Source organism: Zootermopsis nevadensis, unplaced genomic scaffold (genome assembly GCF_977971745.1).
Source record: "Zootermopsis nevadensis isolate Lab colony 2312 unplaced genomic scaffold, Znev_1.0 Znev_ptg000006l, whole genome shotgun sequence".
NCBI classification, from domain to species: Eukaryota; Metazoa; Arthropoda; class Insecta; order Blattodea; family Termopsidae; genus Zootermopsis; species Zootermopsis nevadensis.
Window position 1 is genome coordinate 3,573,883 of NW_028259138.1, and position 27,454 is coordinate 3,601,336.

The 27,454-nt window shown below is 39.0% G+C and overlaps 1 protein-coding gene and 1 long non-coding RNA gene across 11 annotated transcripts in view; one reads left to right on the forward strand and one right to left on the reverse strand.

Annotated features, from left to right (window-relative positions):
• Nucleotides 1–27,454, reverse strand: part of SP2353 (EGF like, fibronectin type III and laminin G domains protein pikachurin) — a 515,929-nt gene that overhangs the window by 89,050 nt on the left and 399,425 nt on the right. For all 9 annotated transcript variants that reach the window (XM_087343562.1, XM_087343560.1, XM_087343561.1 and 6 more), the window contains 2 exons: nt 20,621–20,810; nt 2,966–3,102 (listed from right to left, as the gene is read on the reverse strand). In XM_087343562.1, the coding sequence (XP_087199688.1) occupies nt 2,966–3,102; nt 20,621–20,810 (327 nt within the window). The remainder of the gene's footprint in view (nt 1–2,965; nt 3,103–20,620; nt 20,811–27,454) is intronic.
• LOC147874711 (uncharacterized) lies at nt 21,286–26,197 on the forward strand. Of its 2 annotated transcripts, XR_015533800.1 has the most exons (3): nt 21,286–21,460; nt 25,337–25,493; nt 25,603–26,197. It is a non-coding gene; the product is annotated as an uncharacterized LOC147874711 (long non-coding RNA). The 2 variants fall into 2 exon arrangements; XR_015533799.1 differs by lacking the exon at nt 21,286–21,460 and having other exon boundaries at nt 24,909–25,493.

Here is a 27,454-nt window from a genome sequence, read left to right on the forward strand (position 1 = left end):
GATTTGCACCAAACGTGGCACGAGTATTTCTTGAGACAAAGAAGAGAATATAAGGTCAAAACTTCAGGATAAGTTGTCCTGAGTTCGATTTCCGATTAGGGATTTTCCTGTATGATTTGGTGTTTTCACGGCGGTGCGTCCGAAGAGTTTCAGCAGCGCGTAGTCTAGTAGAAGTTTACCGACGTTTCAGAGGTTCTTGCTGACTGCATCATCAGGGCGCAATCACCGCAGCACCAGTAGCAAGGATATCTGAAATGTTGGTAAACTTACGACTACCAGACTACACGGCGTTAAAACACAGAAGACAGCCATCTGCGTTACTTGAACTTGCGAAACTAAGCACGATATAAGCATGGAGCCTAGGCGAAAGTTATTTATTTCAAAGAGAATATTACAGACACAAAGATCAGAATCCCTGATTATATTCTCAGTAAAGACAGTTCCTGTAGGTAAGATACTAAGAACGACAGAACAATGGCACCAAGATCAAAGTTGTTCGTTCCAAAGAGGATATTACAGAAATAAATTCCACAACACCAACAACTGTTATATGTTTGAGTCTTGACCATGAACGTTTATGCAGCCCCAAAACTAGGCATAAAAGGTGGACGGCGTCAAAGCAAAAGTTGTTCATTTCGGAGAGATTACAACACTCAAGGTCACAAACCCGAAAAGACGTGACATACAACATGACAAATACGAACCCACGACAGCCCTGGCGATAGGCGTTGCGACGCCGATGCCGACAAAATATTCCATATTTGTGTAGCAGATGAGAATCGGGATGTCCTACGACACATTATTAAACCGACGCTGAACGTCGAGAAACCTATCGACGCCACGCCAACTTCTTCAATTCCAAATCAAGCATCGATACGCCATAATATACTCAAAAGCCAACATCGAGCATCTCGAGACGCTGTCACAAGACCATCGAATACCATCGGAAAGGACAGAGAACATCGACGTGAACAGTCGACTGTTGTCGCGACGGCTCCAAAAGACGCCATATTTAGCGCAGGACATCCTCGGGATCACAGTAAAAACGACGACGCTTATAAACCGACGACACAAAAAATGCCATGTTTGAGACAGGTAATCCAGAGCAGTGGTATTAAACCTGGGGTACACGCACCCCCGGGGGTACGTGAAATTTTTAAAAAATATATTATTTTATGATAAATACTGAATAATCAGTAATGTAATTTATTTAATTTATTTTAGATGTAGATTATATACTATGTATAACGAATTATACACCAACAACTTTGGGGGTACAAAGTTGAAGAGAATTTAAATATGGGGGTACGCGAACAAAAAAGGTTGAATACCACTGATCCAGAGGATGCCACTGGACAATAAGTTGGAAAACCGAAGCAAAGTTTGCGAAGCAGAAAGGTGCTACATTTAGCGTAGGATAGCCTAGGGACACCACTAGAAATGGCGGCGAAAAATCGACGGCCAGCGTCACGAAGTCTAAGGTCGCGACCTCAGCTTTGAAACGTGAATGAAGCCAATACAAAAGCAGGGATGTCATGCGACACGCATTGAGAATATAGCAGAGATGAGCCTCGAAATCCATACGTTACTAAATCGACGCAGAGCGCAGCGACGACACTGTTACGACGCAGAGCGCCAAGAGGTGAATAATGGTAAACAGACCTAACCTGACCAAACTTAACATAACTTGACCAAATCCTACGATGTGACCTAACATAATCTGACGTCATAACCTAATATAACCTTAGCAAAACTAGACAAACCCGCCTACGTATCTCTCCGATGTCTCACAAGTCGCCAAGGCCACTATAACATCGCGGTCAGAATAGTCGCCAGGTCGCCACAGTATTCAGGTTTCAAAGGCCACGCATGTCGTCCAGATTGTCACAGCGGCTGGTATTCTGCTATTAATTAATTATTCAGTTCGTACCGTAAGGAATATATGTCACCATTACAAAGATCAGTATGTTAATGCAGTTCAAGGAAATAATCGCTGTTTAAACTGAAAATCATAAACGATACATACTTACAGATTGTCAAGCAGGTGAGATAAATATTTAGCACTGGGCTTTAAAAGGTTAAACATGCGGACATATATGACCTTTCCATTACACGCCCATTTTATGTACTTAATGAAAATATTCCATCATATAAAACAAGGAAACTGATTATTTCTAATTTTCTGCCTAATATAAATTCTGCCATTCATAGTTAAAGCTTCTTTTTGTCATGCAAAAAATCGAACTAAACATTCTGTATGCAGCCGTCCATTCGATTCTGTGTAAGCCAGCCTGAAGTGATCTAGAAGCATGTCCAACCAACTAATTAAATGGCGTAAGAAACTCGAAGGTTCTTCATCGAATTAACAAAAGCCCTCCACCGGTTCCTGTCCTGGGCCAACAAAATCCAGTCGCCGTCAACTCCTATCTCCCATAGATCCCGCTTGATATTATCCTCCCATCTGCATCTAGGTCTCCCCAGAGGTCTCTTCCCCTCAGGCTTCCCGACCAATACCCGGTGCACACCTCTTGACTTAATCACCCTGACAATATTGGGGGAGGAGTAGAAATTTTTAAGTTAATCATTAAGCAGTTTTCTCCAGACCCCATCGTCTTCTCTCCTAGGCCCAAATATTCTCCTCAACACCCTATTCTCAAACACCTGCAATATGTGTTCCTCCATCAGAGTAAGAGTCCATGTTTCGCATCCATACGAAACCACAGGCAAAATTATTGTTTTGTATATTTTAATCAACAGGTTCAGACTGGAAGATAAAATATTTTGAACTGAGAAATAGCAAGCATTTTTGTAATTTAGTCTCCCCCTAATTTCCCCATGAATATCATTTTTATTTGTTATTGTTGTTTCCAAATATTTGAATTTTGTAACACTTTCAAAGGATTTTATTAGAGAAGCATGACTATAAGAATTTTCTAACAGTCAGAAATGAAAGACTTCGTCCTACCTGCAAGTCGACTCTGGTCTCACACAGGTCCCCTGTAAATCCGAGGGGGCACAGACACACCGCCGTTTCTCCAGAGATGAGACACTTGCCACCATGTTGACAGGGCACCTTACTGCATCGGTCTGCGCTGCACTCCTCTGCAAAATATTAATTATTGTTGAAGATTTCTGTATTCTGGGTTGTTGCGCCGTGTAGTATGGTAGATGAATCATCGCCCTGATGACGGAGGCAGTATGACCTCTGAAACGTTGGTAAACATCTACCATACTACACGGCGCAACAACCCAGAAGACAGAAATCTTCATACTCACCGCTGTGAAAATCTTACATTAATTATTGTTATTAATTTCATTGCTACCACTTATACAACAATTATCCCTGTCAGAACAAATGAATAAAATGATAAATTCAACTGATTAATTTCTACAGCCACTTCCACGACAAATTTCCTTAACAGGATGGACATGTACAGGAAGATGATTTGTTACAGAAGCCAAGTTTCGATGTTGCCGCTGACAAAGAAATTTTCTTTGGAACCTGATAGAATGGAAATGGTCAGAAGTATCACTTCAATTGGTCTATTTCTATACAAGTCACAGTGTCCGTATGAAAGCAGTCACATGGACCAGTATAACAGTTAATGTGTACCATTTTTATTCAAGGGATTTCCCAGGTCAGTGTCTCACTCACGTTAGGTTTGTGAGCCCCTTGTGAGGTACTTCCATTCCATTAAATGTTTTGTAGAAACATGCAGTACGCGTTCCGTTACAAAGAACAAATAAAGCGACTGAGTAAACCAATTTCATGCTATCTCATGGACGGTTGACACTGTCTTCCCCGAGACCAGCACTGCTGCTTGAATTAATGAGTTACATGATCGCAGAGGGAGGATAGAAGAGGACCTCCCATGAAATATTCAATGGCAAGGGTGAGTAGCACGTGGGATGAGAAAAAGATTCCTTCGAAACTCTCTCTCGTCTTAAGGAGACTGGCGTCTAAAGACTAATAAAGCTGTAGGCTACTGGCTGATTCTTAGATATGTTTAACGACCCTGTTTCAACTACAGAGGTGACGTAATGAAGAACATCAAAACTATACGAGTGAGCCTTATGTAAGGTAAGTTCAGCGTAACGGACCAGGGGTTAGTAGAGCCATGAATAAGACAATATAGAGTCTTCACAGAATCGCATGAAACACTTCAGGTAAGAATGCAATCACAACGGAAACAATGTATCATATTGTGGAAGGACCAGACAACCCAAAAATGGCATGGTCATAATTTTTCAATCACTAAGTATAGCATCCTAGCTGATTTTCCTTTTTGTGGTCCGATTAACCCACACTTACCCTAATTTAACGACGATATCCAAATATTACTTGACGTGTAATCGGACTGGAAGATGATCAAGGATGATGAGCTGAGAGATAAATAAAGACGAGGTCGTGGTATATTTGCCTACTATCTCAGCATTCGCGTAGTGAGAAAGAGCACAACTAGAGAACTATCAGAACATCCGGTGGATACCTGTATCAGGAGTTACAATGTTCGAATCCAGGTCGGGTTACTGACTATTATCACTCAGGGCTATAGTAGTTTCTCCTAGTCTCCTAGTGCATAGGCCATAACTAGTTCCTTTCAACTGTTTAACTACTCATCATCCATAACCGTGCTCCCATAACATAAGAGAAAAAAACCACACATATTAAAAAGTTGTAGTATATGTGTGTAAAAATTGGTCCGTCATTGTGGGAGATAATCACAAATTGACGATGTCTGAAAACGAAGTACTGAGAAAAAGGAGCAGTAAGAGGAGAATGGGAAAGTTACATAATGAAAAAAGCTTCAAAATTTATTTTCACCTAGTATTGGTACGGCGATTACATCACGAAGAAGGAGATATTTATAAAAATGACTGGGAAAATGAGAAATATTGTCTATAGAATTTAGCGTGAAAACCTCCAAGGAGATAGAAGGTTACTACGGAGAACTAGACATAGAAATATTATGGGAGAATAATATTAAAATAAACCTTAGGGAAACAGAGTGAAGGTGTAGGCTGCAATCAACTGATTCAAAGTGGGGTAAAATGGAGGGTCTCTGTGATAAATTTAGAGCTCCATAAAGCTGGAAATATACTGATAAGTTTAATAATTATCCCGTAAAATTAACGCTGTTAATTTAAATAGTGAAGTTAAACAGCCCGCGAATTAATCAAACTGGACGCTTATTTTTCTCTTTACCGACGTCGTCCGGGTCCGCGCGGAGATTTCTTGTCTGTTGAAGTGCGCCATGACGCTAGTGAATGCACAATTGTGTGTCATATTGATCCACAAGAACACGAAAAAACCCAGAGCAGGTGCTTTGGCGTCAATAAAGCGGGAAGTTCCTGAAAGTATCACTAGCATCTACGAGCAAAACGGAACCTACAACTTAAGTGTTTTGAAGACAACAGTCTTTGGATAGTTTAACAAACTTGTTTGAACGGTCTGTTCATATGGGACATCGTCTGGAAACAAAATAGGGCGTTTCGATACTATCGACATTAATTGCAAAGGGCAAATCGTCGAGTGGGCTGGCTTCTTGAGAAGAGAACTGTGTAAGGAGGATGAATGTTTCGATTAATCGATCTTACGTTATTTTATAACACTGCTTAAACTGCAGAAGTAATAGCCTATAGCGCAAAACAGAATTTGAAAGAGACCATTATTAACTAATTGCCACAGGTAAGAACAGGCCTATGGAGGGAGTACAAATAAATTCTTAGGTTATTTAACGACGTTGAGTAAATTTTAGACTTTCCATAAAATAAGATTAGTTTAAGAGATGAAACAAGAGGACAGGCAAACAATCCCCCCCCCCCCCATCGTATTTTAACTTTATATACTTTAGGCAAATAACTCGTAAGCTAATGGGCACTAACAATACATAATTCCGATGAAGCCGTAGGCCGCATAAAATAGGCCACCAGATTCGTTCATGGACCAAATGTACCTGAAGGCTACAGACTCTGAAGAAGGAAGTTAACAGGAAGATGGGAAAAGAGGAAACATAAAAAGACGAAGGAAAAGGACAGAAGATATGGAGGAAAGAGATGAGAAAAAGAATAAGATGTAAGGAAAAGGATTACGAAGAGGATGGAAGAGAGAAAGACGAAAATAATAAACATGGGAAAGAAATAATGAATAATAAAAAACAAAACAAAGATGAGAAGAAGAAAAATAGGATGTAAATAAATTGGAGCACATGACGAATTCGAAGGTGTTAAATTTTTGACTAGAAAGCGATGTACTCCAGTTGTCCAGTCGAGTTCTCTGAAAGTAAAGTACAGCAAAGTAAGGTAAGGATGGGGGACAGGAGTATAGATCCAACTCATTATTAACTTCGGCACTAGATAGGAGTGAGTGGTCAGTGTCACGCCTCGGCCGCGCTTTATCCCCGGGAAAGGACGTCGGTACCCACTGGATAGGAGGCTGGGTGGGCTCCAGAGCCGGTCTGGACGCAGAGACTAGCAAGTACTGTGCGAAAGTTAATTTTACTTAATGTAATATTTCTGTTTTGTATTTGTTTGTGGTCGGATCCGTTCCCAATGCAAAATTACCTAAAACAGGGCGATGCTTTATCCCCAGTGCTCTTTAATTTTTCTCGAGAACATGCCATCAGGAAGGGCTTGGATTGAATGGTCTGCACCACGCACTTGCCTATGCTGATGACGTCAGTCTGCTCAGGGATGGTGTGGGCACCAATAACCAAGAATGCAGAAACTCTCCTACAGGAGGGCAAGGAAATAGGCATAGAAGTAAATTAGACAAAACTAAATACATGGACGTAATACGAGATGAACATCAGAAACAACAGCGGAACAAAATTATAAGTAACACATCATTTGAAAATGTTTAAAAATTTAAGTATCTGGGAAGAACAATAACAAGTAGAAATAGGTCCATGATGAAATTAAAAGTAGAATACATTCGGGAAACACTTGCTTTTCAATTTAAAAACTGTTATCTCGTTTTTAATCCAAAACACTAAAGATCAGGATATATAAAACAATAATTTTGCCGATTCTCTTGTATGGTTGTGAAACATAGTATCTTACCTTGAAGGATGAACGCAAATTACGAGTGTTTGAAAGCAAGGTGCTCAGGAAGATATTTGGACCTAGTAAGGATGAAGCAAGTGGGGAATTTAGAATACTGCATAACCAGGAGCTGCGTGAATTGTACAGGTCACCTAGCATCGTGAGAATAGTGAAATATAGGCGGCTTAGATGGGCTGGACATATAGCACGCATTGGGGGGGGGGTGAGGTTGCAATAGGTGCATACAGAATGTCGGTGGGATATCGTTCTAGAGAATGACCAGTTGGCAGACCAAGAAGGAGATGGGAGGATAATATCAAGATGGATCATAGGGAGGTGGGCTGTGAGGATGGTAAATGGATGGAGTTGGCTGAGGATCAAGGCCGGTGGCGAGCTTTGGTTTTGTAGTTTTTGGACCTGCGGTTTCTGCTACCAGGGATTAAGTTAGTTAGGGAGTTATTTGTTTGTGGTATAAACTGAAAACTTTACGAATTGCCAACAGTCGAAAGAAGGGTAAAACCATTTACAGTGAAGCTAGGGAGATGAGAAATCACGTGAATTACAAGTGTAAATAAGAAGTAGTGGAGTAAAGTCCGATGTGCCGATGTTCCGTGCAGATGAAAGAAGAGAAAAATATTATAGATTATTGATTGTAACAACGAAGCAATTGATTAGATGGGAAAGCAGAGATAAATACGATGTAGAGTTATACATTTAACAAGGTCCACATGTTCCCCCACAGCGATCCTCCACATTGCCAAAGTCAGATATCAACGTTTAGGAGAAACATACTCCCTCCAACTTCATGGCTGTAGTAATCAGTAGTAAGTTCCAAATAAACGTTGGTATCAACGTAAGGGTTCACACGGTGTCAAAACCCAGAAGACCAACATACACGGCTTTTTTTGTTGTTTGAGTCTCTCTCTACTGTACTCGAGTTTGTATTCTGACGGTCGTCCTAATCACTGGACTGAATAAGCAGATTTTATGTTGAAACTCAGGCATCCAATGTTAAACTAAGACCAGATACTGAACAAGGTAACATTTTTCAAGGGAGATAATTTTATCCCCTTTCATTATTTTAATAACATTCCTTCAAATGGGCTTCTAGTTAACAAGACAGAAAACTGGAGAAAAATAAATTGCATTTATTTCTTTTATAAATGGAATGCTCGGAGGCATATCTATGATTAAAAAGAAACAAACGAAACACAAACATCGTTTAAAAACAGAGAAAGTTAAACTTTAAAAATGAAAAATTATGTCGGATAAAGAGACACGGCAGAAGATGTTTACACTAAAAACCTACATATCTAAGGTATGTGTACTATCGACATTTTTAACAACTTAATGAAAATACATTTTATCGAATTTTCTTAGTTCAAAGTCTTCATTGTCTCTTTATATTCAAGCTTGTTTCAAATGTTATTCATTGCAAATATGAAAAGAAAGAATCTTGTGGAAGCCAAAGGTGCATCATGTCCAGAAATAACCACAAATGGACCCAATTCTGAGACAGTTACACAATAATAACCAATTTCTCTGAAAATAACAGATGCCTAGGAATCGCAAGTGATCTCTACCCTTGAGATATTCTAACGGAAATATAACGCGAATTTCTCACTTCTCACAGGAATGCTACATGTACGTCCATTTTATCTTTCTTCAATTAATAACTAGCAATATTACGCGAACTGCACAAACGAAGAAGCTTATTGTCGAGTGTATTCTTCTGGATTATGAACTGTATTCAGAAGAAAGTATCGCTTCCATATTCATGGTAAATGATTTTTATCGTATACAACTTTTAACTTGAAGATGAAGGCGATACTTTGTTTCGAAACATCGAAAATCATCTACAAGAGTATACGTCACAATTCAAAACACAATCGACATTTTTTTCACCACTGTAGGAACCTCAAATATCAGACCGAAAACTTAGCAAGTACTCAGTCTTTCGACACGAATATTTCTTACGTCAAAATACATGAGAAATAATAAGAAAGGAAAGATAGGATATTATTTATGATGAGGAAACAGACTCCATCACAAGACATACATGTTCAATACAATTAAAATAAAAATCACATGTAAAGAGCGACGTCACATAAATCACAACATTCTGTAACATCAACTGCTTTAGTTAGCTAAGAGATGTCATTACACTACAGCTATGTGCTATAAGATAGCTCACTGTCGTAATTTGAGTCGTAATATATCAAATCGCAGTGTCAGCATGACTGTCTTTTGAGATGTTGCGCCGTGTAGTCTGGCAGAAGTCTATCGACGTTTCAGACGTGCTTACCGTATATATCATCAGGGCCTTTTATCAGACTACATGACGCAACAACGCAAAAGTAGTCGTTGTCAGTAATCCTTAAAGAATTACGCTATTTACACTTGTATTAATGTAGGAATTACAGCATATATCCCACAAGCAATAGAAGATTAGGAGACTGGACGTAAACTATGGAAATTCGTGGTGATAAAAGACACTGATATTTGATTTTTGCTTAATTCCCACACAGACACTGATACTTTGTACATAATTAACTTGACAGATAGATTAACTAACTATAAGAGCCAGATATATGAAACTATACAGTGGTACTTGTTAACATTGTATGTAATCTTTAAGCTAAAAGAGCCTGCTTCAAAAACAGAAGTCTACTAGTGTTACACACTGACCTGGAATTAAGAGAGATTTTTCTGAAGTTATATGTTCGGAGCACAGCGCTATTCGGAAGCGAAACATGGCCAGAAAGAAGAAGGATAGAAGCATTTGAAATGTGATGCTGTAGAAGGATGTTGAAAATTAAGTGGACTGATGAAGTACGAAATGAGCAGGTCTTAGACAGGACAGGCGAAGGAAGAGGTCTATGGAAAAATCTTACGATGGTGGGGCACATTCTGAGGCACCCAGGATTGGTTAATTTGGTAATGGAAGGAACAGTTGAAGGGAAAAATTGTAGGGGGAGACAAGGATTGGAATATGTGATGCAGATTTTTGAGGATGTGGGCTGCAAAAAATATGTGGAAATGAAGAGATTGGCGCAAGATAGGCGAAAAAGGAGGACCATATCAAACCAGTAGGAAGACTGATGACAAAGAAACAAACAAATGTAATCTTTAGGGTTGTATTTCTGTAGCGATTCGCTATACTATGTGAGGACGGGTGTGAATAATTCTCTTAAATAATATTTTGGAAACTAAAAAAAATTTCTCTTTAGAAGTGATATACCGCAACTATTGTTAATATTTTTATTGTGAGCTGTTTTAATAAAACCATTTTATCCTTTCTTGTTTCGTTTTTGTGTTTTAATGCAATTGGCTTTTCAGCTGTTGTCAAGCTCATCAATAAATGAACTGAACTGAATTACTGGCAGGAGGGAAGAAGTGGAGGGAGACCGAACTGACTGGGAGAGGAGAGGAGCTGGGGCTTATATCGAATGGGAAACTGTGCCATCTGAATTTGCAAAATCTAGAAATGGGCTTCCTAACCCTTCCATACAGACATTAAATCTAACAATGGTAACTGCAATGTTTGCCGAAACATTTGAAAACATCCAACATTCGACGTGGCCTATCGCCGAAAGTCGAAATTATAGGCTACATTATATTATGGCTGAAAATACCAAGGTTAATAGTTGTCATCATCAGCATAATCTATGCAGAACGAGCGAAAACAGTTTCTGAGTTTTACGGTGGAAAATAAATTACGAAAAAGTTTGAAAACAATGTGTTCATGAATATAACTGGACCTAAGGAAAATTAAATAAATAAATAATTTATATATTATATAACAAGGATCTTGGCGATTTATAACGCCACTAGTATTGTTACACTTTTTAATTATGGAAGTAATGATGGACTGATCGAGTACCTAGGATGAGGAACACAAGAAAAGCTTACAGAAGTTTGGTGGGGAAGCGGTTATTTGGAAGACCAAGAGGATAACAATGACATGTATGATAAAATTTAGAAGGTTGTGAGAATAAGATAAGGATAGAAATGGTTCAGGAATGTATCCTATGACGATCTCTGGTATCAACCGTAACCTGCAGAACAACCCAGAGTTAACTGAACATATAAACGAGGGATAAGTAATTCGAATTTCATTATTAGAATATAAGTAACGAAATATCAGTGGGTTATGTTCAAACAAGAGGAACGATTGCAGTCTTTCAACTACCGGCGTTTTGCTCTTCGTACACTGGCCCGAGGACAAGCGCTTTGCCTGACTCATTTGATCCCGACAACCTCTAGCTGCAATCATGACAAACAGTTACGTCGATTGCGTGTCAGAAAAACGACAGAACTTCGAAAGTGGAAATAACAATTTCGAAAAGTCACGAATTTATGTTCTGAATGCAATTTCCTCATCAGTTTTCATAACTTTTTTAATCTAAAGTACAGCCTACATACAAATATACAGTCTTCTTCTATACAGAGAACAAATTGGCAGGAAACTTTACCTAGCGTCTTGCGTACAGAATGAGGCCTTTTGAGACTGTGGCATAAGATTCGGATAAAAATGAACACTGTGTAACTGGCCGTCAAAAAATCTTTATATATCGGCTTGCGTCATTCTGTTTCTATTTATGGCGCATCAACCCTGGCCGAACCTTGGCCTCACCACATGCGTGCATTTATGAGTAGTGAGTGACAAGCCCACTGCCTCTGCAGAATTTCTACTCAATCCTGATATGTCTGCTAGAGCCATCTAGTAGTGAATCAGGAGAGACTTGGGTGAGAAACGGCCGCTGAATTTTGCTTATGAAACAACTCTCACATGCTCGTAATGTTCTTTCACATGACGTGAATCTACGACATGGGGCTAGCGTCATTAATTAAGTCTAAATATGATTATAAGCAGTTTTTACGCTAATCCATACTACGAATCATGTCAACTTCGTCGTCCACTTCATGCAGCTAGAATGTTCCCGAACTGCACATGATATCAAAAGCCATCTGTGTACCGCTGTTTCATATATCACTTAAATAAAGTAGAAATATGTTTAAATTAAATTCACTTTTGTGTGGAACTGTGAGAAAATAAAAATTACCTCGACTTAGTGAAAGTACACGGTTATGATTTTTTCACTCATGTAATGACCCCTGTAGCAGTAAACTTATCTTCAGCGGGCAACAGTAGACGACGATTTTAACATGACTGCTCTATATTGTAATATACTATTTACACACTAACATCTGGGCACAGTACCGGAATATCATAATGGCAGACGTACAGAACAAAATCTCCATCAAAAACATAAGCAAAATAGTTGCTTCGGAACTTCTTTTTAATGTTTATGTTTATTCAAATTATTGTACTTCTCCCAAATTAACTGAGCTTTAAGCTCACAAAACCTAATCCAAAAACTTTCATCAAAGAACCTTTGTATCCTTTTAGGACGACCTCTACTTCTTTTGTCACTGTATTTATGTACTACAATATAACGCTATGAAAATCTGTTTCTGTACATTATTTCTTTTTGATTTTTCAATTTTACCGATAATCATATAACTCGTGTATTTCATTTCCAACTTACAATCTCTCCCTTGCATAAGCCTATATCTGTGGTGAAACAATTTGTAAATCCCAGCAAAGGTATTATAAGATTTCATCTGTGCTGCTTCCAAGCATTGATCGTTTCTTTTATTCGAAAACTAAATCTCCCTTTCATATAGGTCTTGCTTTTGAAGTTAAGTAATCTTAATTTAGCTTGAGCGTAAGAACGTTGCTATCGTCAAATGCTGTGACGTTCAAACCACATTTTATTAAGACACACACATCACAAACGCATGTAAATAGGATGCCATGCAATTAGCAAACATACACGCCTTATACCCCAATTTATGAATATACGGAATGTGCTCCCTCGTATATACACGGTATTCTTTCTACGAGCATCCCTGCCTAAACGAAGAGACCCACACAAACGCAGTTTGTTCATTCCTAGAAAAAGAGAATATAAGCATTCATAAGAAATTTCAGTTATTGAACAAAAATCAAGGGCGGCCTCTGCTGGAGACTATTTTCTTCCTCCAGTTATCTTCCACAAACCTAAGACCTGCTTAATACGCTCTCAAGTCTATAAAGCGAAGTTCTGAATAATAGTTGATGGGTATTAGCGTTATGATAAATAAAACAATTTTAATATTTAACTTTGATCCTTAAATTTATTACACATTTATACGTTTAAATGGCCTATTTTATTACTGTTCCAACCAACACCATACAAAAGCCAAGATGTTCCTAGCTCTTTATTGGACTCGAAGATTCACTTTCCTCTTCAAAAGAACTCACAATCGGACCACACCCCGAGCCAACTGAATCCAATAAGCAAAAATATTCGTAACCTAGCTCCCTAAGGTCCATTTTAATATTATCCTCGTAAACAGTCTCTCACCTTTAGAATTTACGATTATATTTACATTTGTACGTATTTATCACATATCCCAGGTTTACTACATGTCCGTGATGTGTTTACCACCATCATATTTAGCGAAAAATACAAATTATGAAGTTCTTCACTATACTGAAGATCGAAACTCAGGCCAATATTTGTAAAACTGATTTTATGTAAGGAAAAGTGTGTGCGTGCGTGTGTGTACCTGATGAATTTAGCTTTATTAAATTTATTTTAGGATGACAGCAAAACAAAGTTTCTTCGGACTCAGTGCTGTATGAACTTTTACTCCACTCTGTCCGTATAAAAATGGAAGCAACAGACAAGCGACACAAGTTTTCCAAAAAAATCGTACATTGTACCAAGTTTATATTACATTAAATTAGGCATACAGATATTAAAACATAAGGAAGTATGAAAAATTATGTAAACACTGTAATTTATTCATATGCACAGACACGAATAACTTCAGAATAATGTTTAATTCTGTGTGCTGTGAGATTCTTAACCATGTGTTAGTGTGTCGCCATGACGAGAACACTGAGAATCGTTGCCATGTTCCAGTCTTTCGGTACAAAATTAGGCAAAGAGGATACGAATAAACCTTAAGTTGTATGATTTGAGGTTTTCAAAGCGGTGAGTATGAAGATTTCTGTCTTCTGGGTTGTTGCGCTGTGTAGTCTGGTCGATGGTTACCAACGTTTCAGAGGTCATACTGCCTCCGTCATCAGGGCGATGAATGAATCGCCCTGATGACGGAGGCAGTATGACCTCTGAAACGTTGGTAAACATCTACCAGACTACACAGCGCAACTCAGAAGACAGAAATCTCCAAATCTTAAATTTTATGAAATTACGTTGGTACTTTGTCCACCGAGACAAGAAGTTGCGGTTGAGTACTACCAAGTACTCACTCGAATTCTAGAGGTAACCAGTTAGAATTTCAGCCCAGACGCGGTAATATTGATTTCAGTGTGTTATGGTTTTTCTTATCCCCTCCAAGCATACAATGTTGCAGCTCATTAAAACAGCCCACGACCGCTTCCTTGCATATTTCTTTTTAAGTTCATAATTCGCAGTCATACTGACATTTAACGCTACATAAACTACAAAGTTGAAAACTTGTTACAATAGAAGAACCAACAAACCATACGTGCAGTATGATAGTAGGCAAATAAGATTTCAGGTTCTCATGGCGCCGAGTATTAAAATGGCTATCTTATGGGTCGCTGCGCCGTGTAGTCCGGTAGAAATTTGCCGTTGTTTCAGAGGTGTTTGCTGCCACCATCATCAGGACGATGATAAACACCAAGCACTTCTCAAACGTCGTAAACGTCTACCAGACTACACGGCACAACAGCCCAAATGACGGCCGTCAACATGATACTAGGCAGGCTGGAGTGAATCGCTGTGTACCTGAGAAATTCAAACTGAATCCATTTCTCAGAAACCAGGATGGCGCAGTTAGATCCTTATACAAGGCTCAAGTCTACTTGATAGCAATGTTCACGCGAAACAGCAATCCCTACTCAATCTACATAATTACAGCATCACAGTTCCCTTCCCATGAGGCCTGCCTCTAAGTGACAAAAGCAATCATGCCCAGTGTTCACTGAAACGAGGTGCCACAACAGTGCTTATAGTTCACATTGTCTTTTTTATTTTCTATTATGAGCGCAGGCTTTTGGGGTTTAACTTCCGTACCACTGGCGGCAAACTCGGGGCTTATGTTACCCGCTAAAAGTACCAACGTAGATCGCGGAATAGGCCTATATGTACAGTCTGTCTGAGCGGAGAATTTGATCGAATTTGAAATGGTGACGTCATGCTCAATACTGTCCTAAAAACATTGCCTCCTTCTAAGAATAAGCGCTGTATAAACCAATAAATACAAAAAATACAAGAACGAGACGAAACACTAAAAAGCTACTAAAGTAATGGAGAATCGAGAGTCAGCTACTGTTTTTACACCGCATATCAGAACGGCTATGCCCCTGCGAAGATTGGTACTTCTGTTTAAAGGTCAAGTCCGCTCCGCTCAGACAATAAACAAGAAGAATTGAGTTCATAGAGAAGGATATTTCTCGAGAAACTCAGCAGGTCAAGAAATCCGTCATTTATAGAAACACAAGAGCCCTTCGCTGCAATCTGTCTTAAGCTAGTTGAAACTAGCCCACTACATATTTATAAAATACATTATCCTCTAAAACACGACAGCATTCTTTGAATAAAGTATTAAATATATTTCTCAATTTATTCTTATTGATTATATAACATTAATTATATTTGTGTACGAGAAATTTTTTTGAAGATCCTCATTATGTAAATGTTTCCATCCTATTTATTCGTACATTCTATCTTTTACGTCTACAGCACTTTGTTCTAAAACAATTAGGTGTTACAAAACCATCCGAATTAAAATTATAATTTCTAAAAGAGAGCAACTTTTTTCTGAGTTATTATCAATCACACAAGGTTCCTTCAAACAGCAAAATTAACAAGAGTGTAAAATATCATAATCTTCGTGAGATATCAGGTTCTCACGGCGAGCGAGTGCGCAACTCTGAAACCTGGACAACTTCTACAAGAATGCAATATCCAAAAATGTTGCCATCTTCAGTAAAGCCTTTGAAACACTGACAGAATTCATGCACTTAGGAACGACAGAATTAAAATCTTAACTGAATTCAGGAAAACATTAAGAGCAGACTGAATTCGATTAATTCTTGCTACTATTCAGTTCACAATCTTTGTTTCCTCGTGTTCTTTCTAAAAACAAACAGGTTCAGGAGGTATGAGACTAACTCGGCCAGAGGGTTCCACGATGAACAATTTAACACTGGAATATTTGTATCATAGCGAAGAAAACTGCATAATGAGATTCGTAATTTGTACTCTTCACCAGTTACTATTAGGGTGATCAAACGAGGAAAATGAGATGGGCAGAGCATATGGCGTACATGGGAAATAAATACAAAACCTTAATAGCAAAATCTGAAAGTAAGAGAATACATGAGGGACAAAAGTCATATGGGAGGAAAAACAAATAATCGTAAAAAATAGTACAAGGACGACAACTGAATTTCTCTGCCTCAATATACTGTCCAGTGACGAGCTCTTGTGAACATGGTAATGAACCTTCGGGTCTTATGAAATGAAGGACATTTCTTAACCAACCAAGCGACTATTAGCTTCTCAACAGGGACACATCTGCATGAATTTAGAAGGAAACAATCAACCGTGTCTCTCTATAACGTACTATCCCATCTTTTCCCTACAAATGTGCATAAAACCACGAAAACTTGTCAGGAAATTCGGTCTCTGGATAACTAACGAAGACGAAGCAAAAATGGTTAAGTGCTCGGTTTTAGGCTACAGGGCATGCTCGCACTAGAGACCAGTAGATCTAAAGGGGAAAAAAATTCTGGAGTTAATTGAATCGTGCATCTGAGAAAGGCCTCAGACGGTTTGACATAACTACAAACGTCGGAAATACCCCAAGACCGCTGGCGGGCATCAGAAGCGCAGAACACTGAATGCCACTTAGGGAGGTTATCTGTTGGGCGAGGTATGCCCCTCCTATCACTTCTGATGTTACTGCTCTGTCTGCATGTAAGATGCGCTGTTTAGTGAATATACAATAAACAGCGATAAATTTACCCAATCTAAGACAAATATCTCGATTGAATGTAAATATACACATTGTATATACAATAGCGATATTGTTGAAGTTTGAAGGCACCTAGCTATCTTCAGGGGTCCTTGCTGCCTCCATCATCAGGGCGATCGCCCTGAAACGTCAGTAAACTTCAACCACAGTACAAGGCGCAACAACCTAGAAGAGAGGTAACTTCATTTTTGCCACCGCGAGAATCTAAAATCTCACCAAATACTTTTTTATTGTGCTATGATTACGATGATTACACAGTCTCTTACATTGACAAAATAAATTACAACTGTTCGGAAACAAAATTCCAGGATGCATTTTGGTACAAGAAGAATGAATGAAGTAACTTATTATTTTCAAAGCGCGAACTATGTTATGTTATTTGTACATGCCCAACTAGTTTTGCCCATGTTGCTGTATGATGGAGGTTACAACATGGTAAATGACAAGAAATGCATTTAGAATACTGGTTAAGATAACATTAAGATGTATCTAAGGATGGTAAATCGTGAAAGTGGAAGATGGATAGAATTGACTTAAGATTGTGTCCAATGCTCTTTAGTATCAGAGGCGTTGAAAGTTCTGGTTCTACTATCGGAGGATAAGTTAATTCATAATGCCTATTACACATTTTATACCATACACGTACGATTGTATAATAATACCAGCGTTTCGGAGGAACATCCTGTGTCCATCTTCAAAAGTACTCATGGCGTCACTTTCCACAAGACAACTTTAATAAATTTTAATACTGGCGACAAATCCTAAAATATGTTCTGGCTATTATATGCAATACTGTAGTTGTGCATACGGGGCCAAAGTGTGGAATACAGAATGTAGACCTGGAAGCAGCCATATTCTGGATCAGTGCAAGGCAAAGATGAGCATTGTACTCCCCATTCTGCAATATATCTTTTCCGTCAGCCTTTACTCTCGACATATCTTTCCCAGTTGTTCTTATTTTTCAGGTGTAAGAAGAGATTTTAGGTACAAAAAGAAACAAAACATGTTCATGTCGTCATGTTTCGTAACGTTAAACTGAAACTGGCCTAATCAAGTTTCCTAACGCCCCCTTCTTAATGCTGCATATCTAACTAGTAGTTCGTATTTATTGCAGATAGGCTACAGGTTTAAAACCGCAAAGCTAATCACACCACATAATCATTTTTCGTTGTTGTTGTTGTTATCATTATTAACTGACTCCACGAACAGAGTTTCTCTTAAGACGATAATAGTCGCTCACATGTTAAAGAAATGTTCCCGTTTCTATAAAATCCGATGGTTCACTGCCATGTTCACATTAGCCTACCATTCGACGCTACTCTGCGACATAAATTCTAGAGTTTTATTTCATTAAGATTATGTTATTTCCAAATGGTCATTTTCCTCCAGGTTGGGATTTCATATATGTACGCATTTCTCATTTCTTCCATGAGTACTCCATACCGAGCTCATCTAATCTTCCTTCACATGGACACTAATAAAATTTGGTGCAGTATCAAGCTCCTGATTGCACAATTTCTTGCGCCCTCCTACTAATTCATCTCTGTTCTTCTCCGCACTTGGTTTCCAAACATCTTGCATCTTTAAACCTCTCTTAAAGTGAGAGAACAAAGTTCACAGTTGCATGAAACAAGAGGTAAATTACAGTTCTATATTTTAATCGTTTGATAATATATTTAGACAAATGTCGGGGCGATTGTGAACTGAACGGTGACTGTAATACTGGCATATAATCTGTTCCTTGTATCCACATTAAAATAATTCTGATTTGTTACTGCCGTTCTCATTTATTCGAACTTCGCCAAATATTCGAATAATTCATTATATATTTTTACACTGTAATTTTACCCTGAATTCTGCTTCCAAAACATAAACATTTACCTGCATTAGGTGGCATTACAGAGATACGAACTCTCAGGATTTCACATGAGTTTGTATTAAGTTCTATGTGTAACGAATACGTCATATGACTCATAAGCTCTTTAAACTCAATTTCCAGTTGGTTTAACTAGTCATGATGACTTCGGAGTTAGTGGAGGAAGTAAAACATCAGAGGGACCCTTCCTAATGACATCCGAAATTTTACAGCCTTCTTTAAAAACATTCCCTGCGTCGCTGTAATAAAAATTTTCGATATGGATTATTTTGAAAATAAATTGACTTGACTCTCCCAGTGGCTGCATGCTCCACAGCCTGGAATCAAGCACGGTATTGAGATAGTGAACAGAACATTTATGAAGCTCAGATACGTGAAGCTGATGTATTTATATTCATAGGTCACGCAGTCTGCTTATCAAAACCTGAACACAGACTTTAAGACAGGTCTTATGGCGCCGCTACTACAAATGGTAATCGCCGTACACTGGTTTCTTTAAAAAGAACTTCTGCAAAAAAATTACGAAATTTGCCTTCATCGAAATGCCCATATGTCTGTCTATATGGTAGGGTTAGTAAAACCTAAAACTTAAATATTAAATAATTTCCAATAGACACCGTGTTACAATACTACAAAATGCAGACGAGCCTCACTTCGGAGGGCTGCATGCGACCCACATGTTGAGAACCCCTGCGTTAGTATGGCACAGCCCGCATATTTCTAATTATTAATATTTAAAATTGTGTTCACCCCATAAAAACTTTCCAAATAAGTTTTACATTTTAATTAGATTTTTTCTTCTGGCGTACAAATTATTTTGTACGATACACCTTTCACGAGTAGGTACTACAGCATTCGATTTGAGCTTCCGATATGCTGAGGTCACACTGCACCAGCACGAAAGAAAACAAAGCGTTCCCCACACCTAGCCAATGTCAGATCCAAGGGTCAAATTTGATAAGGTATCCCCCCCAAGCCCCCACCCCCAAATATAAGGGCTTACAGACACAGAAACATGAAAATAAGGCATAAAAACAAACAAACGCATGTTAACTGTACGCGAGAGTTAATTATTGTAAGGACCAGATTACTTGTGAATTCCTGGCGGGGGGTGAAGAGCAAGGTGATAAGCACTGTGCGCGCACTTCCATGCTTTTACTATTCGTTCTACCTGGCCGTTCCGTGCACCGACCAGACCGTGTCGAGTGCAACTATCCACAGCACTAGGGAGCTCGGCCAGCAAGTAATGTGGACCCTAATGTAACACCTGTGACGTATACTGCCTGGGAAATCGCATACTGCGTTGATAGCAGACCCAAAAACGTCGTGCTTGTTCTGATTAAATATAAACTTAAGAGACATAATTAATAACAGTAAAACAATTATAAGATAACAAAACGAATGACGACGAACAGCGGAAAACAGAAAAAAATTGTCATAATTACTGTTTCACTAAAGACAATGTTCTCCATTCAGGAATCGGTGGGTTACGCATGCGCAAATCACTTGCCTAGCGGGGTGCCTACGTCACATGTATTTTCTTAACGCTCGCGGATTGTAGTCTATTTTTCATCTCCAGTGTTCGGCACCAAATTTTTTCCCTGGAACTGTACTTACCGACGTCAAACCCTTTGACTGCGTCCCCAAGGGGAGCCAAGTTGAAGCTATAGGCATGGTCATTCACTTCTAAGTGCCTAATGCAGCCTTTGAGTCCATCCTCTGTGGGCAGCTTGTCAGCGAGACCAGTCGTGTTTCCCGGACCGCCAACAAAAAGAGGTTCCCGGAACGTGATCCGCGAGAACAAGCCCTGAGGAAAAGAAATTCCACAACATTATTCTCTCATTATACAGAACACATTTGTTTAATGCATGTATTTAACACGAAAGGTTTAAAATGTACCTCATTTGATATTCAAGTTTCAAGTTTATTTGGTTGAGTTCTCCGTACAGTGAGCTGTTGCCACCAACACCGAGTTTTCGCGGCCACAGTCCTTAAATAGCTAGCTCCATTAACACTGTTTATTTGCTATACGTATTCCTTATTACTACTGTACCTTCTCTGCCAATTCCAATTATAAATTCCTACCTTTACTCTGCCATCTATATCTTATTTTATACAAGAAATTCCCTACATTCCTGGCATCCATATCCTTAGTACAACTTATTATCTTCTTCAAGGCCTCCCGTTTACGCTCACTTTAACAGTATGTGGATCTCATTATCCTCCTCCCTGCCCCGATTCGAACACCGATCGCCCAGTCCACAAGCTTGTCTCATTGCTAGGGGTTTCTGAATGGAGGAACATTTATGCATCGATAAAAAACGTAATTTTATTGTTCTAGAAAGTAACACACCTTCACTGGTAAGCGGGCATCAAGTTGGGTCAAAGCAGTGCTCAAGAGAAACTGAGAGACAGGCATGAGGGTTGGTTTGGAGGTCCTAGGAGTCTGTTCCTTAGGTGAAGTGATAAAAATTGCTTTGGTTTTACATTGCGCCACTTTATTTGATATTCATTTTTCTGCACTTCGTGAATACTGAACTGTTAGTAACAGGCTTACATTGTATACAGAAGACACATCGCCAAAGAAATCTGTGTATTTTATAAAAAAATTTAAACAAGGACACAAAAGAATTCCGATGCAATATAAATATTTTTAAATACGTCATCGAGATTTTGTATAAATACTTAGTCCGCATATTTAAAAACTGCAAAAGGAAAACCGCTTATTAAAAGTAAATGCACTTCAGATAATGAATTGTTCTTGGGCTGCCAGCCATGTCAGGTGGTTGAATGAAGGAAACACCAACCATCTTCCTCCTTATCCTCGTCTTCAGGGTACTGAAGTTGTTGCTCGAAGTGCCTGTGTTTTCGCCTTTCAACCACCTGACACGGCTGGTAGCCCGAGAAGAATTAATTACACGTAGTCGCCGTGAAAGCTTTAGATCATACGACACTACACATAATGCGCTGCACAATGTCAGAAATAGTTGCCGCCCTGAGAAATGTTTCAGACAAAAGTTGTAGGTCTTATATGAACTCTGCATTTTCTCACCAATTTTTGTACCATGCCCTTTTTGAGAAATTTTATAGAATTTTATTACATCTTCGGAAAAGTATGCGGTCTATAACTACCAGTAACCACAAGAATAAAATTCTTCATACATATTTAATGTCGAGCCATACAACCAATTTTGTAGATACACCGAGCAATTTTAAAGATGCATCAGACAAACCGACTGACACGTCATCGCATTCATTTACAAATTCTTACGAAGAATAAACCCAAATTAAAAAAAAACCTATGCGAGGAAAAATGCATATGTTGAGTACCCCGTAGGAACAATGATCCTGGTCATGTAACTAGAGTACCCAAACGAAACTGCGACAGACAGATAGAATGAGCCGATATGATGCACGTTGCTCACGCCAGAGCTTAATCACTAAAACAGAGAAAGCAGCATAAATAATGAAGATGACTGTCTTCTGGGTTGTTGCGCCGTGTAGCCTGGTAGAAGTTTACCGACGTTTCAGAGGTCTTTGCTGATCAACAACCCAGAAGTCAGCCATCTTCGGACTCACCGCCGTGAAAACCTCAGATTCTAAACAGAAATACTGTATGTACCTTTCACTCGTTCATTATTTGACTCCCTCGATCACTTACTCATCCATTCATTTGTCAAACCATTTATTCTTTCACTTCTTCAATCATTTAATAAGTAACTCACTTTACGTATACAATTTTTAGGTCTACGATTGAGCGCCTACGTTACATTATGCAATTTTGCTATGAAACTAATTGTAATGTGCCGATTGTGGTCTTTTAATTTGTGACGCCACTTAAACATATGGGTAGTTACCGAAGTTTTGGAGAAACGTATCGCTTCTATTCGGACTGAGGTTTTCACCGTTTCGGAGTAGCGTTATCACCTTCAGGGCTGAAGGCTTCATAAACGAAAATACCACACTCAGTATCTTCACCGCTGCGCCGTGAAAATCTCAAATATACATTTTAAAATCATCAGTTTGAATAATCGCATGTCCATTAACGGCAATAAGAATATATATATAATTTATTACCGTGACAAATTTCAGCGTTGTATAAGATTACAGAGGAAATCTAGAGCTAATAACATAATCATTATCCACCGAGCACAGACATCAGCATAATTACTGTGGGAAGCAGATCGAAGTCAGCCGCCACATAAGAGTGATGAATTACACTTTGGAGAAACCATTAGCACTGTCTGACAAGTCAAGCACTGAGGAGCAGCGCAGAAATACAGTCCGTGGTAATGTTTCAATTTATTTTTAAACAGGTCTTTACGTCAGTGCATTTCATGAGTTCTACTTGTACGAATTTTTAGTAACATAAATATCTTAAATAAATACCACTTCCAACGTCAGTGAGCATTTAATGCTTCAACTATGTTCAAAGCAAAATTAAAGTTACCTAAAATATTCAGTAGTCTAAAGGAATGAAAAAGACAAATTGTTTAAATTTCCCTAGTGTTCATATGGGCCCCTCTTCACCGCGGCATGGACTTCTTTAAGCTGCTGCGTGACAGATGGCCCCCAATACGTATTGTATCTGTTATCGGCAATGTATAAAATACATAGGCAATGTTACCGGCAATGCACTGCAGTGACGTCTTTAGTTATTCAAGAGATTTCGCATCCTACGCAAAACATGAATCCTTCACCCTATATTCCCTGGGAATCGGAGTCCCATGCTCACCGACCTCAACCCACGCCCATTATCAAATTTTCCTAATATCCCTTCCGCACTTATCAGAAAATTCGAAGCTGCAACCGTACGAGCGCCTGGCACGTCACTGGGTTTGACCCGTGGCATCAACAAGCAAACATCGAGACGAGAGTGTGGAAAGACGGTTACACTATGGAATGCCCAGGTATTTTATAAAATGCCTAGAAAATTTAGTCAATGTATGAAACTAACAGTTTATTTTATACTTTGCCTAGGTGTTCTATAGAATACCTAGGAATTTTATAAAATGCCGCAGATTCTTTAGGCAAAGTATATAACAAAGAATTTTCTGTAACACCATTTATATAATTTTATATTTATATTTTCCAAAACTTAATATAAAACAATTTTTCTTAATTATCAAAACTTTTGTTAGGTTAGGTTCGTATATAAAACATTTTTTATTCAGTAGTTTGGTGTTTTTGCGACTAGCTTGCACAACCTCTATCTTGATAACTTACCCAATCGATTTTGATTAATTTTAATTTACACAACCAAACATTACTAACATTACGATTTATTTCATACTTTGCCCACTGACTATAGGCATTCTATACATTTCCTAGGTATTCTATACATTGCAATGGTGAGCCAAGAGACGTTTACTTTTTTGCCTCTTAAGACACTTTAAGACCAGATACAGTTAATGCTAGGCAGTACGATGAATCGGCTGTTGTGTAAAGATTCTGAAGTACGTGTAGCACGGTGTGCACGACCTGAAGATCAAAGCTTAAGAGCGCCCCGCAACCACAATCGCTCTTTAAATACTCCTGCATTACGAAATTGTTATTAAATTTGAATTAAATGTGACGATCTGATTCGTTCCCCCATATCGGCAGGAACGCGCCTATAAGCCGTATTCAAATTCATTGGTCAGTCGCAGTGAGGCGCTGGTTGTAATGCAATCGTCACTCCACATCTGGAAAGGGGTCATTCGACGTCTGGAGTGACTTAAGTGCACGTCGCGTAACAATTTGAACTATTGCACAACCTTTGTTTATTCCACACTCCCTCCAGACGGAAAGTCGAGCAGAGAGACGTCCAAGCGACTGGGTATGCCCACTTTCTTCCAATTTAACACATTTAACAAGCCAAAAATTAATAAAATCAACCAAATATGGATGAAGTAAGGCGTACCAAATAATTACGCCTCCTTCGTTTATATAAACCAGATTAACATGCCAAAGCCTGGTTAACCCCTCATCTCGAGGTTCAGCCCGTTCGGGAATCGAACTACGAACCTGGACTGGCACAATAGAATGCCTGAATTTCATACTTTACCTACTGACTTTAGGCACTATATTCTGTACATTGTCGTATTTCATAGTTCGCCGGTAACATATCTACTAATATGTTAAATAAATTACAATATTCCAGCTTTTTGAACAGGCCTGGACATGAAAACGCCTCTCAACGTATACAAATGTATTAGAAATAAATATAATGAAGGATGTGGTTAAAACACCTCAAGTGACGATACCATCTGGGAGACCTAGAAGTAGATATTAAAACAGTTCTCAGAAAGACAAGGTATGAAAAACTAACTGAATTCATCTGTCTTACCACAGGGCCCAATGGCAGACTTATGGGAACAATGCAGAGTATTTCTTGACTAGCTGAGTAACTATCAGCGTCTTAATGAAGATGCTGCAGCTTGGAGTTAATTAATTTTCACGCGGTACTGAAATTACAGACTCATAACGTCGCGACTCAGCAAATACGCAGGTAAGAAAGTATGACCTTTAACCTCAGAAGGTAGCATGCCTGCCGTATTGGTATTATTAATGCGAGATTTGATTTTCTCACGGCGGCGAAATTTACATTGTTCTTCTAGGTTGTGACGTCATCTAGACTCGTAGGCAGATACCAACGGTGGCAGAAACATAGTCCCTTCAGCAGCGAAGATGGGACAGGATGTTTCCCGAAACGTTGGTATCTCGAGTTGTATAACTAAGAAACACATGACCTTGAGTGCGCGCCGTTAGAACATGTCTCACACAGTGGATCTCTAATAGGACCCACGCAATACAGAGTCCGAAAACTGGCGAAGAGGACCAAACTAGTGTTCCTATCCTGATATTTAATGCCAAAAAATGGATTTTTTTCAAGTGGAATAATATCTAAGTGATATGACATTGATACAAAATGCCACTAAATTCTTTTAACTCGTTCGCAAGTTACTGTGAGAGACAGACAGACACACAATGACGATAAATTTGTGAGCAGAGAGCATAAGAAAAGAGACAATATATTGTTTGCGTTTTCTACATTACATATCGTTGGTATAGGGCACAACTTTAAATTACATGTGGGACAAAATGTAAAGTACAAAAGTGCTTCGGGCCGCAGTCTCACATTTCCTGAATGATAATTACGTTGGTTGAAAGTATGTAAACGTTATGCATTAATTAAAACTAATTGACAAGCTCCCTGGTAGCAGAACCCGCATATTGTGCAGGCCTGGTATAATGGATTCGAGAGACAATATAAAACTACATTATGAGCTAGTTTTGTTGAAAACAAACCATCATGAAACTATCAGTTCGGAAGTCCACAATTACGCAAGGTTTGTGAGAGTATTTTCCTTGTACACCATAGTTATCAGGTCTATCAGGGACGTCACTGTCAAAGGAGAGAGAAATTCCATTTTCTGTGAACTCCACAAGCATTAAGTAGGTTTTGCTAAATGCAGTGAGCAGAAGGCAGTCAGTAACGGAAACCAAGATCTTCTGCTCGGTAAAGTGTGCCGCTATATTGAGCAACACTCAGACTTGATTGCCGGGGTGGACGTCTTCCTGCCTTTGATATTGCTGATGACGCGTAGACAAAGGCTCCAGGTTCTACCGGGCAAAACTGAAACAATAGCAGACTTTGGAACCGGAATGATTTGTCTGGGCCGACTGAGACACAGTCAACACAAATGTGAAGAAGCAAGCCTTTCGATTCGGAACTTCCATGCAGACAACAAGCGCGGAAGTAGCTGGGTCAACAAACCGACTTGACTGATTCGTCCCAATGCACTTAACTTGATTATACAGAATTGAATGAGATGGAAAGAGAACAGGTAATCAGTGGCGGATTGTCATTTAAATGTACTATCTAAATCGTGTGGCGGGGGGAGGAGTCGTGAAAATTTTGATAACTGAGAATTTACATCGATCTCCAGCTGTTTAACGATGTATTAAATCTTGTCAGTTTTGCTGTGTTCCACTCTATGGAGTACCAATGAACCTCGAATTTTCGTTTTTATTGTGTTAAGCGGACTATGAAGGCTAACACCAACGCTCCACCCCTGTAAGTAATGACTTGAAGGAGACTGTCGTGGCACATTTCAAGGCACTATAGTGGAAAGTAAAACCAAGAGACACATTAAGCAATCCAGCCCACATTAAAGTAAATACCTCCCACTACATAAACATGTTCGGTGTTAGTGGATTCATGTCCGAGATTCGATTCTCGACAGTGGCACCATGCCCACACTGGCAATGAAAATCACACAGCTTCCTGTTTTTTTTTAAGGACAGTGGTTTCTTCGCGGGATAAATCAGCCGGAGAAGGAGGCTGACCAGTCAACTTAATCTAGTGCCTGGATTAATAACCCGTGTGGCCCTAACTTTGCTCCCGCATATATGTCTTCATGGCACACACACACACACAGATGGTAGCAACTTACAATGCTCGGTAAG